The following is a 12,618-nucleotide window of genomic DNA, read 5'->3' on the forward strand; positions in this document are numbered from 1 at the left end:
AGACCATTTTGTCATGTTAGGTTAATGAACTGGTGGTGGTTACCTTAATAAATAAGTCTCATCAAATGTCAATTCCTATAGTTGAATTTCAGAATGTAAAAAGAAATAGAAAAGATGTCGGGCTGAAATTCATCGCACGTTTAATTTGAATATAATCTATCATATTTTCATATCTTATCTTTTATTTTAAATTAAATATTTGTTATCTTTTACTTTAAATTAAATAGTTTATATTTTATTATAAATTTAAATTTAAATTTAAGATTTAAAAAATAACTATTCCTTAGATAATAATTAAAAATATTTATTAATAAATAGAATAATATATAATTATCATTTATCATATCAACAATAATATAAGAGTTATAGTCTAAGTATCATTAGAATTAAGGCATCATTGAGATAAAAACAAAAGCTAAAGCTTGGTTTTGCTAATTTATAGATTTAACATGAAAGTAAAAATCATGCAACGTGATTTTATGTATTTTAACAAAAATGCCATATTTGTCATTATAATAAAATTCTAAAAGAATTAGGTTTTAAATTTACAAAACTCATGTTTAGATCAAGTAATCAAAATCTTAGAAAATTAACGTGTAAAATATTTTAAAATTTACCCTTAATATCCATCATAAGAACTTAAATAGCTATTTTGAACTATTAATTTATTTATACAATTGTTAATTTATTAAACTTAATATATTGTTAGAAGTAAAACAATAACTTATATGATAATATATGACCTAATAATAATATTATATTAATGTTATATTATATATATATATATCATGCTTTTTTTCTTCTTTATATGATTTTTTTCTATTGTTTTAAATATTTCTTTTGATTTATATAAATTTTTTTTAAGCTCTCTCTTTCTTCTTTAATATTATTTTGATAATATTTTAATTCGTTCAGAAAGCAAATATAGACCCGTAATCCCTAAGAAAGAAACCCATATATTCTTAAATAGTAATATAGACCTTTTCTTTCTAACATTCAACAGTAATTCAAAACAGAGTGTTTTGTAAGTTCTATTGTCTTTTTCTTTTTCCATAAACAGAGAATTTTACTTTTATTTTTTTCCTAAGTTGCGTTTTTTCTCTGCAACTATTTTGACTCAATTATCATTTTAATTTCTAAAAATAAGTATAATATTATTTTGACATGGTTGCTGGAAAGTAGCGAATAGCTTATCAATTTTTAAAGTGTTTAGTTAATTTTTTTAAATAGCAAGCGGTGGTCATTAGGATGTCTAACAATTCTAATTAAAAACTTTTCTAAAAATAAATACTAACTATCTCACTATATTAAGCAAAAACACTAACTCTTTTATATCTCAACTAATGGTAGAAGTCTATTTAAATCTGTAGTAACATATAACGTACACATGTGTTATCTTTACCATTTGAAAAAGAATAATCAAAATTAAAAACTAAAAGAAAAGAATAAGAGATCGATAAACATCACCTAAACCTTACCTACCCACAACTAAACTATCCTTTTTCATTAATATCATGAACCGGATGAGATAAACAACAACGCCAACTACTTTAGTCAGATCAAAGACAATACAACTTATCACTCTACTTAAAATAATAATATCATAAGTTTTTCAACCATCGATGTAGAATTTTAAAAGGCCGTCAAAAAGTATTTTCCATGATTATTAACATAAAAAAAAATATTAAATGAATTTACTAATTAACAAGAAAGAGATTTTATTATTTTATTTGTTTGGATTTTAAACATGTGATAATTCCGGATTGTCTATAAATATAGTTAGAAAGTGCCATACATGATTGTCCGCCCCACTTCCTTCAATAATCAAATCAATAATTTATTAAATATATAATGAGTGTGTTGTAAATAATATATTATAATTTTTTATATAGTCTCATCTTATTAACAGAAAAACTCTATAGATACAAGTCGTCCTAGAGTACTAGGTCGGCTCAGACTCTTCAATTAAAGTTTGATTATGACATGTTCTCTAAAATTTCTAATTATAGTGAAATATAAAATTGGTTAATTTTCTATCTTTATCAGACATGACAAATTCACCTATAATATTTAATTATCATGTCCAATTCTATTAGAAATATTAACATTACTACCGATATAGTTTCATTAAGATTTCTTTCAAAAAAGTCAAGAGTTTAAATTGAGAAATAAGGGATTAAATAGTTTTTCTCAATTTGTTCATAACATTTTTATACTTTTGCTTTTTATAATTGGCTAGTAAAATATGACTATATAAAAGTCAAGCGTCAAGACTATGATGTACTGGCAATATATAAAAAGATTTATAAAGCCTCTCAGTCTTTTATTATATAATTTTTAAAAAATTAAACAAATATTTTACGACTTACAAAGTAAAGACATTCAAAATCTAATTACTTATAGAAAATTATATCAGTTTTTTAATAGATTTTTAATGAAAATAAAAAATAAAATTTTCTGTTTACTTGTACTATTCTTAAAATTAAAATAGAAGACAGTTTTTTATGCTTTCGAATTACAACTAAATTATAAAAAAATATAAAAGTAAATTTAATAATTTTTATATTTTTTTATATAAAAAGTAACTTGTTTTCAAAAAAAAATAAAGAATTTTCACTTTAATTATTCTAAATATATTATTTATATTTAAAAATATTATCCAAATAAAAAGTAAAATATTTTTATAAAATAAATTATGTTCTATAAATTTTTTATAAAGATACAATATTTATTTTTTTTAAAACTAGCAAATAAAAATAGAAAAAATTCTCCACATGTGCTGTGCGATACTTTAGATGCAACTTGTGGAGTCGATAATTGCAGTTTAGAAGCCGTATATAACAAACGACGGATCCATTCATAAAATCAAAGTTTATGATTACAAACAGATGACATGTCGTTCATTTAATGCCAAATGAGTAGTCTTCATTTTCGGCATTTCAAAGTTCCAATGCCACCGTTAATTAGGTAAACTCTAAAGTGACTGAAGTATCATGAATGGATATTCTTTTTTTTTTTTTTTTGAAAATCAGAATAGATATTCTATTAGATTATATAAATGTAGTATCATCTATTCAAATTTTAAAAATTTTAATTTTAACATGTGATTTAGGTTCTTTTAACATTCAAATTTATTTTGTTATAGGTTTTTGAATAGATTGATATACTTCTTTTTTCTAAGATTAATAAACTTTATCTAATTTAATAAAATAATTATTTAAACATTCCAATTTTCTTAGTAATCAACAATCAGTTGATACATTTTTTATTTAGTCTAATTACTAGTTTAAATTTAAATTTTTAATTTTTAATTATTTTATCTAATTTTTTTATATATGAGTGATATTGATATGTCTTTTTTAGTACTCGCAAGTGCACGAACCGTTCATATAGTAAGGGTAAGTTCACCACAAGGTCGATCTCTCAAGGAACTATAAGGTCACTTATTATAAAAACTAATTATCAATACAAAACAATAAAAGTAAATCTAAACCCTCTAAATCAATATTTTGAGAGAATGATATTCATAAAGTAAAGTAATTGAATAATAAATAAATATGAAATGCAATGCAAATGCAAATATTTATGATTTAAAACTATATGTTAAAAATAATATTTAATCTAGCCATTTACTTAGTAAGCTCATTGTTTTACTTTATGTCTAGATCTAATGAATGAAATGGTGATGTGCTTTTTTCCCTAAGTTATTCAAACTAAGAGTTTCTTATACCAACATAGATTAAAGCAAAAATGATATTTTTAATACTTTTAAGCCTAAAGATTTTCATAACAATTACCATTGTTAAATTAATACGATGGTTAACTAACAATAATAACTGAAACTAATAAAGATATGAAGGTAAAGAAATCATTCATTAAATAAATAAATAATAAGGTTGATACAAAAGTAAAAAAAACTAAACTAAACACTTATAAAAACTAGCCGAACATATTTAACCCAATGATCATGGTATTAAATAGAAAGACATAAAAAAGTAAAAACTCCCTCCAGCTCAAGAATTTCTTTAAGTAAGAAGAAGATTGGTCCTCAGTCTCCACTTCTTGAAAAGCTCCTTAGATTTTAAAAAGAGTAATGAAAACTAAAACTATATATTTATAGAAAACTGTAGATAATTATGGAGAGAATAATGGTGGCAGGTGTATAGAGCAAATAGGAGAAAACTCCCCTCATTCTTTCTTCCTTCCTTCATTTTCTTCCTCTAGAGTTTTGCAGAGATTTATATAGAAGAGAGTCCTCCTCTAAATAGATTTATCTAGAGATGATTATACTAATATAAATCTATCTAATAGATAAGACTTTAAGTATCTTAATCTCCACCAAATACTATATCATAAATAACTCTTAATATAAATCCTAATAATTATACAAAATGACTAAAATATCATTTGGACCTTATAATTAACAGTCAATGCGTCTTAATCTTGAGCATTGACACGAATATGTCCCGTTAAGCTTCTTTTAGCTCCATATTTTTCTCTTTTTGCTAATATTCTTGAAAATAGACAATTAAGCTTAAGTGAGGCAAAAGCACATATTTTTACCATTTTATATATAAAAATATATCATTAAAACTTTAAAATACCCTTAAATATCTATGCATAATTTAGATCGATCATATATGAATAATTTGAGTTTAGTTTGGATTTAAAAAGTATAATAATTCGAGTTTGATTTTATTTTTAAATTTATGAAAATTTTTAATTGAACTTGAATAAATAAATCCTCAACTCGATATGTTCATTAACTTTTAAGCTCATTAGACAATACATGCTCTAATAATAAAATAATATATATATATCTATATATTATATTAAATTTTTTTCATTATTAATAAAGTTAAAGAGTTCTTTTCTATCTTTTATATTTTAATATATATAATAATCGTTTCTAAAAAATTTATTAAAAGAGGACTTTTCTTATGTTAGTTGGAGACTTTTTACTTTAAACTTATTACTTTTCATATTTTTTATAATCGATTTAAAAATTCTAATATTTTGAGCGATTCAAGCTTGACTCAGATTTATTTTATCTTTTTAATTTATTCAAGTTTATTTAAAATATTTTAAACTCGAACTGATCTTAATTACTAATATAATTTTATTGAGCTGAACTTGAACAATAACATATTTGCATTAGCTCGATTCATTTTTACTCTTCATTTCACAATTTAAAGATTATATCCATACTTTTAATTTGCTTTTAAAAACAATGTCTGGTTATAATGTTTGCAATTTCACACAGAGAGAAAAGATATAGGGCAAATCAAACTCTTGCTAAAAAGAAATCTGTGGTTAAAAAAAGGGTTGCATTTAGACATAGGATGTTTAAGAAAAGTACATATATGCGGGAATTTTAATGACATTTAAATATAATCAGTTTGCCAAATTATTTCTTTCACAGTAAAATTATAAGAGTTACCACCTAAAAGTATTTTTAGATATAAATTAAGAATATACATAATTGTTCTTAAATTTTTGAAATAAATTTACTAAAAACTATAAAATTTAAAAATTAATTAGTAATTAAATTTTTATTATAATAATTTATATCAACGTAAGATATTTATAATCTTTTCTATATATTGAGTTATTAAGACTATCAATTAATCATTTTTTGATAAAAGAAAGGAATAACAATCTGGACATGAAATTTTTTAACTTATAGTTTTTAGTAAATAATTGGTTGATACACTTGAAATCTAGTTCAAATAGCAAGATCGAATACTCTTAAGAGGTAGAGGCTTTGAGTTCAAGTCTTTACTTATACACTAGGTGAAATTTTATCTTGATGGGCCAAATTATGCCTTGCATACCGAATCACCTTGTAGAGTGGTCCGAGGCAAGGCCATACGTACAGGACAATTCCCGCTTCTTAGTTATTTTTTTTTTTAAAATTTAAGACTATGATAAATTATAAAAATTAATATTATATTTAAAAATTATATATTAAGTAAAAAATTTTATAGTTATAAAAATTCATTTTTTATCTACGTGTTGTACATTGTTGTACTTATTTTAATTTTTAATAATAATGTAAATTGAGTTTATAGATAGAATTAAATAGAATTTTTATTATTTTATAATTATTTATGATACTTTTAAAAATAATAATGAATTAAATATTTTTAGTATTTTTTTAAATTTTTATATATAAACTTAAATTCTATATATTAAAAATAAGTACATATGTCCAAATGTGTCAAAATATATAGTAACGCATGTCAAAAAATTTATATCTCAAAATTTTATATATATATTTATATTATAGATAAATAAAATTTAAAAATTAACATAATTTGTAACACCTTTTTTATTTTTTTAATTAGTCATACTCTGAAAAAATTAAAAATCAATATATGTTCGACAAATGATAAAATAATTATTTATTAAAATTAATATAATATAATTTTTAGAAACTCTTCATATATTAAAATTTTATATTATTGGTGAATGTAACTAAATTTTTTTATAAATTTGACAATTTAAGTATTTCATCAATATGTAATGATAATTCTATAGCTAAAGTGTTATATTTTTATAATAGACATCAATATACATAATTCATAGGATATTGTTTGTTGTACAATGTACATTTTGTATTCTATCAACTTTTAAATGCTCATTATTTTAGTGAAGAATATTCATCATTTATATTTTACATATTTATTAATTTGTTCTTGTCAATTCAGTAGCTATAGCTTTATATATATTCCTCAAATCACTATGAAATATTTGTTTCAGATGAAAATAATATTGATTCTTTATAAAAGTTAGATTCATTATTTTTTTGATGCATATTGAATTATTTTTGTGATTGATATAAGCACTCATCATTTATTAGCATAATATTCATTAATTTATTAATGGATATTCATTATTAATGAACATGATTAATTAATTCAAACGGACATATATAACATAGGCGTAATATAAATCATCTTTACAATTAATAAACAAAAGTCAAGTTAAAGTTATACTACGATTATTTATATTGTGGTATAAATATCTTTTCAATAAAATAAATTTAATAAAGAATGAACATTAGTATATATTTAATGAATACAAGTTAATAAACAATTAGTACTGATTTAATGAATATAAATTTAAAAAAAAAACGCGTGTCAAAACTCTGATGCACGTGTTGTACCTCGCCGGACCACATTACAATGTAGTCCAGGATGCAAGATATGAAGCTCTACTATATGGCAAGTGTGAGGAGATAAATACCCCTGTTGTGTAGGCCACAGTCTATTGGATCTCCCATGAATCAAAAGAAAAAAATGGTTGATAGAAAATCAACTTTTCTAATTTTAAAATTATTAATTATGTTGCTAGGCAACTTTTTATAGTTTCCAGACCGTTGGTTGTTTGATGAACCAACTTTTAATTTTTTCCATATTCTTAGTTATACTATTAGTCAATTCTTTTATTTTATGATATGTTTTGAGTTACGTGACAATATCTTTATTCGTCTCAGTAAGTTTACTTATTGAGAGTAAATTGAATGTAAATAAAGGTATGAAAAGGACATTGTGTAAAATAAGATCGAAATTGAAGGAAACGGTTCCAATTTGTGTCACTTTGGCTGTTGAACCATTAGGCAACTTCACAGAACAACCAGTTACTGAATAACAAGAATCATACAAATCAGTAGAGCATATACTATGTGATTTGATGCTCCTGTGTCCACAATCCAAGGTGCTACTTTCGATTTAGTATGCAAAAGTTGTTGAAGCATACCAAAATTAGATGTAAAAAACACTAACCAATGTTTACCTACAACAATGGGACTATTAGAAACTTCATCAAGTAGTATCATCAACTTAAGAACATGTTCTTTCGAATATTCAGTTTAGCAGAAGATCCAACCACATTTGTTTCATCATTCGTGATGACTTGATTAGTGATGATTGAGAACTTGAATCATCATTATTCTTTCCCATTATGAATTTGAAATGAGGTGGAAAACTTATCAGCTTATAGCATTTTTCCTTCATATGGCTTGTCTTTCCATAATGTGTGCATACAAGTTTGATTTCTCTTAATTGACAGCCATAATAGGTGCATCATTCAGAGTTTGTGATTGTAGATGAATTGATCTCTGGCTCTCCTCTCTCTAAACCATGTTGTAAGCTTGATCAAGAGATGGAAATGGCTTCATGATGATAATCTTGACCTTAAGCTTTGGAAGGAATCATTAAGTCCGTTTAAGAACTTGAATACATAATCTTTTTATTGAAGATCTATGTATGTTTGAAAATAACTTTAGTCGCAACTTCCACAAGTGCAGTGAGGCAATGGCCTAAGATTCCTTAACTCTTCCTATATCTCATTCAAATCAGTAAAATAGGCATCTATAGATTTGGATGTTGGATCCTTAATCCAACATTAGGCTTATATGTCAAGAATTACATATTGCACGTTGTCATATAAGACCGAGTCCAATTAAAAATGATCTAATAAGATTTAGGTAATTGGAACTTTAATGTGTTTGATAGGATATGAGCCTTTAATGTGTAGAGACCTAATGACAATTTCTATTTTTATGATGGACTAATATAGAAATATCTAAAGATAACATTAGGGCTTTGTTATCTATATATATATATATATATATATATAGTGGTTATGCTCCTCATGTCACATATAGGGTTTTATTCTAAACTATTATCCCATAATCAGTTAGAAAATACAAAGAAAACTAATGGACTCTCTGCTAAATATGTGTTGATCTGGAAGGCTAACTACATGTCTCTAGAGAGCAATTAATCGCTGTGGATTTAAGTACGCTTCCGCAGATATATATATATTAATTTATTAATTCTTAGTGATTATACGTGATTGGTTTTAGGTTTATCGGTGATGGTTTTCAACCTAAAGTTTCAATCTAAACACTGGATCCGTGAATGATTGAGCTTAGTTAATGTTGCAGGTGACAGATTATTGATTCATCAGGATGAGAGAATCTTTAATTCAACTTCTCCCATATTTGACTTGCTTTTTCCATATAGAACATAGCTGATGCAATCAGAGATGATATAGATCTCAACAACCACGCGACCAGCAGGTTATTGCAACGTATCCAGGCTAGATACAAACGACTCTCTGGTTTAGGCTTAGGAATGCTTCCATCCAAGAAACCCTGTTTCTATCTAATAAAAACAGCAAGTAAAAAAAGATCTTTTCTAAGAGCTAAAATTCATGGAAGTTAACTCTGGAGACACAAAAATTGAGTTGTGATTCTCGGAATGGGACAAGTAGCACGGTGAAAATAGATCTTCGAGAGGATCAACATAATGATTTGAGCTGACTTCCACTGTTGTTGAAGTAATCAAGCTTTCAAAGGAAAAGAAGATGAACAAGTCTTGAAAAATGAAGATGATTTTGAGATTCTATAACCGTTTTTCTCCAGATCTTATTCTAATGCTCTGATACTATATCAAGATTAGAGCAAGAGAGGAAACAAAAGAAAGAGCATGAGAAATGTGTGTAATATGTATACTCCAATAAACAGTTACATCATCATATAAGTACAAGATTATGTTATTGAGCAAACAATGAATGATTGACACCTTAGCGAATTCTATTTACACCATCAATTAGTAACTAACTAACAATTAGTTCACTGCCATTGAAGATAATTTGTGAAGGAATAACTTGCCCGTACAGATATATTATACTAAGTTGTTATGGATAAGTGGTACCTGTGTCAGAGTATTTTATTTTTGGAATTGTTATGAAAGTCAAATCCAAATTAATTCTATATAAAAGATTAAGTAAGCTCATATACTATTTTGGATTCTTCCAGCTAATAATTTGAGTTTTTAGGTTTAATTGAGGCTCAAATGTTGCAAATTGGAACAAAAACTGCAACATATTCCATTTTTCTCATCATTTCAACATCTATGACGTATTAGATTAATCTTTTTCAGTTTGTGATATATAATTGTGTAATATGAATGAAGAAGAAGAATTAATATAGGTGCTTCAAGAGGTTTTGATCTTTATATCCCGGACTGAAAATTAAACCCCCAACAAAATGGATTCAGCATACAATAAATATATATTGAAGTACTGCCTCATATCATGTGTATATCTTAGAATGCTAGTAATTTGAGGGCATTAATCATATGAATTATTAGACAAAACAAAACCATATATTCTATAACTGTACACGCATACAAAAGGCAAAAGGAAAAAAAAGAAGAAGAAGAAACTAGTCTTAATACATTATCTATCACATTATGGAACAAGCATGAGGATTTTCATCACTAAACATAGCGGTAGCCTGTTCATCAACAGCCATTGAATAAGGGGGTGTTTGATAATAACCGTAGTCTTCATTACTGTAACCATGTTTACGATAGTTGTATGAAGAGGTGGAGTACTGAGTTGCATAATAGGTAACTTCAGGTTGAGTTTCTTGTTGCTGCTGATACTGGTACTGTTGTTTGAAATTATAATATTCAGGATTATACGGATATGGCCATAGCTCAGCTCTTCTTCCTGTCTTCCTTACTGCTTTAAGAACCTTCTTCTGGTCTGCCCAGCCCATTACTGTTACTTTTTGCATGGTCATGTCTATGTCTATGTCATCCACTCCTGATAAGAGGTGCAAAATCAAGTTTATTAAACATTAATCAGACCCCAAAAGCTTGCTAATATAATTAATGTTTGTATATAAGACTTACCATCTAGCTTTTGAAGAGCCTTCTTTATTTTAGTCTCACAGCCAGCACAATCCATATGCACTCTCATCTCTGTCATCTGAAGAACAAAGAATTAAAAAAAAAAAAAACATTTAGTTTCAGTGCGTCTTGACTACAATATAAAAATATAGTTTCTTGACATTATAACATGTCCGAAATGATTGTTTAGTCTCACAACTCGGCTCGTTAATTATACTGATGGAAAAACCAATGAGCTCTAGAGCTATGAAACAACGAGTTAAAACTTATGCTGATGCCACTTCTTGCAATGGTTAATTACAAAAGTCTTAATCTTAATACTAAAGTTTCCAATTCCAACAAAAAGACAGATGGACAACATTTGTTATGAACATAATAAGTCATGAACGAAACACGCAATAGCAACGGTACATACACTCATTAGACATAGGCATAGAAAGAGATATGATGTTAGTTACCGTCATGTTGGGAGGTCTTAAGAACTTTCAGTTAGCTAAGAGGGTTTTGCTGCGTGCAAGTTTAAGAGGATCTGTGATGAAGAAATATATGAGCAGAGGGGTGCTACTTAAATAGAGGTTAAGAAAGGGCGTTTGGTTTAATATTGAATCTTGGGAGGTAAGGCAAAGGTAGAGGGATAAGAAAGAATAAAATAGTAAATAGTGCCCACTGACCTTTTCTTTTCTCTTTTCCTTCAACTTGCTTCTAAGCGACAAAACTTGAGCCAATTATTCGGCAGAAAGTGCATAGCAGCTGCTTACAAGTTAAAATGGAGGTGGCTTTAATTACCTTTACAAGAAAGAGGGATCTGAGTATTTTTGATGGATTCAAGCATATTCATTTTATCTCTCGAAAGTTAATAAGTAAGAGGTACATTACCATTTTGGTCCTACAGCATAATTTAACCTATTCAGCATCGATATTGACTTGGTTATAAACTCTCTTTAAGGCTAAGTATCTTAATTGCCATGTTGAGTGTTGTCTATTATTATTGGTTTTTGCTTGCTTGGAACCTACATTTTATTGTATGGTTTTGGCAACCACGTAAAGAGAATGTTGTTTAATGGGATCAGATGACGCAAATGAGAAAACATTAAATACATATATATATATATATATATATAACAAGCTAACAAACACAATAATAAAATCAATAATCAAGAAGTATAACAAAGGTTGAAGATTTTATGAATTGCGAGGCAATTTACTGAAATTTGACCTTGTATTTGTCTTTCGTAATAGAAACAAACAAGAAATGACATTAATGCTAGCTGTTGAAGCCAATGTTGTCAAGTATTAATTAGATTGCAATTTCTAAGCAATGTTCCTATAGAAACTTCATATATTCCCCACTTTGAAAGTCATACATATAAATAAATATCTTTCTTTTGGTTGACAAACAATAAAGGGAAAACATTTGGAAGAACAAAAGAATCTTATAACAAATCAATTTGATATCATATGTCCCTTCTCGTATTATTATCTCCTTGTGTAGCATGATGTGATATAAGAAAACATATTCCAAATTTGGGTTAGATTTTATTAGTTTGTAAGGATTAAATAAATTAATATTTTTATGTAACATATTAGACAATTGACATAACAACAACAATACCAATAATAATAAAAATAAATTTCATTTACTCTAAAGTAATGCAATGGGGTAACGAAAACTTTTAGTGAACAAAAACATATTTATGCAATAAATTGAAGTGAATAAGAACTAAAAGATATTTATAATTGAAAGTTGATTTAAAGAAACTATTGGTTAACTAGTATATGGCAAATCATTGTCACATAACGCATATGTCATCTCGACAATTTGATTATTCAGTTCCATGGCTTACTTTGCTAAATATTGCAACTAATCTCTTCTGACAAGAATCATGATTTCCTTTATATATAATTATCG

At 26.2% G+C, this 12,618-nt stretch overlaps 1 protein-coding gene across 1 annotated transcript; it reads right to left on the bottom strand.

Annotated features, from left to right (window-relative positions):
* Positions 1-10,133: 10,133 nt before the first annotated feature.
* LOC8259233 (heavy metal-associated isoprenylated plant protein 28) lies at positions 10,134-11,294 on the bottom strand. Its single transcript, XM_002522527.4, has 3 exons — positions 11,168-11,294; positions 10,713-10,788; positions 10,134-10,623 (listed from the first exon to the last, which is right to left on the bottom strand). Exons 1-3 carry the CDS (start codon positions 11,171-11,173, stop codon positions 10,259-10,261), a joined length of 447 nt encoding a protein of 148 aa, XP_002522573.2. The 5' UTR covers positions 11,174-11,294; the 3' UTR covers positions 10,134-10,258.
* Positions 11,295-12,618: the final 1,324 nt, after the last annotated feature.

This window comes from Ricinus communis, chromosome 5, assembly GCF_019578655.1.
Source record: "Ricinus communis isolate WT05 ecotype wild-type chromosome 5, ASM1957865v1, whole genome shotgun sequence".
NCBI classification, from domain to species: domain Eukaryota; kingdom Viridiplantae; phylum Streptophyta; class Magnoliopsida; order Malpighiales; family Euphorbiaceae; genus Ricinus; species Ricinus communis.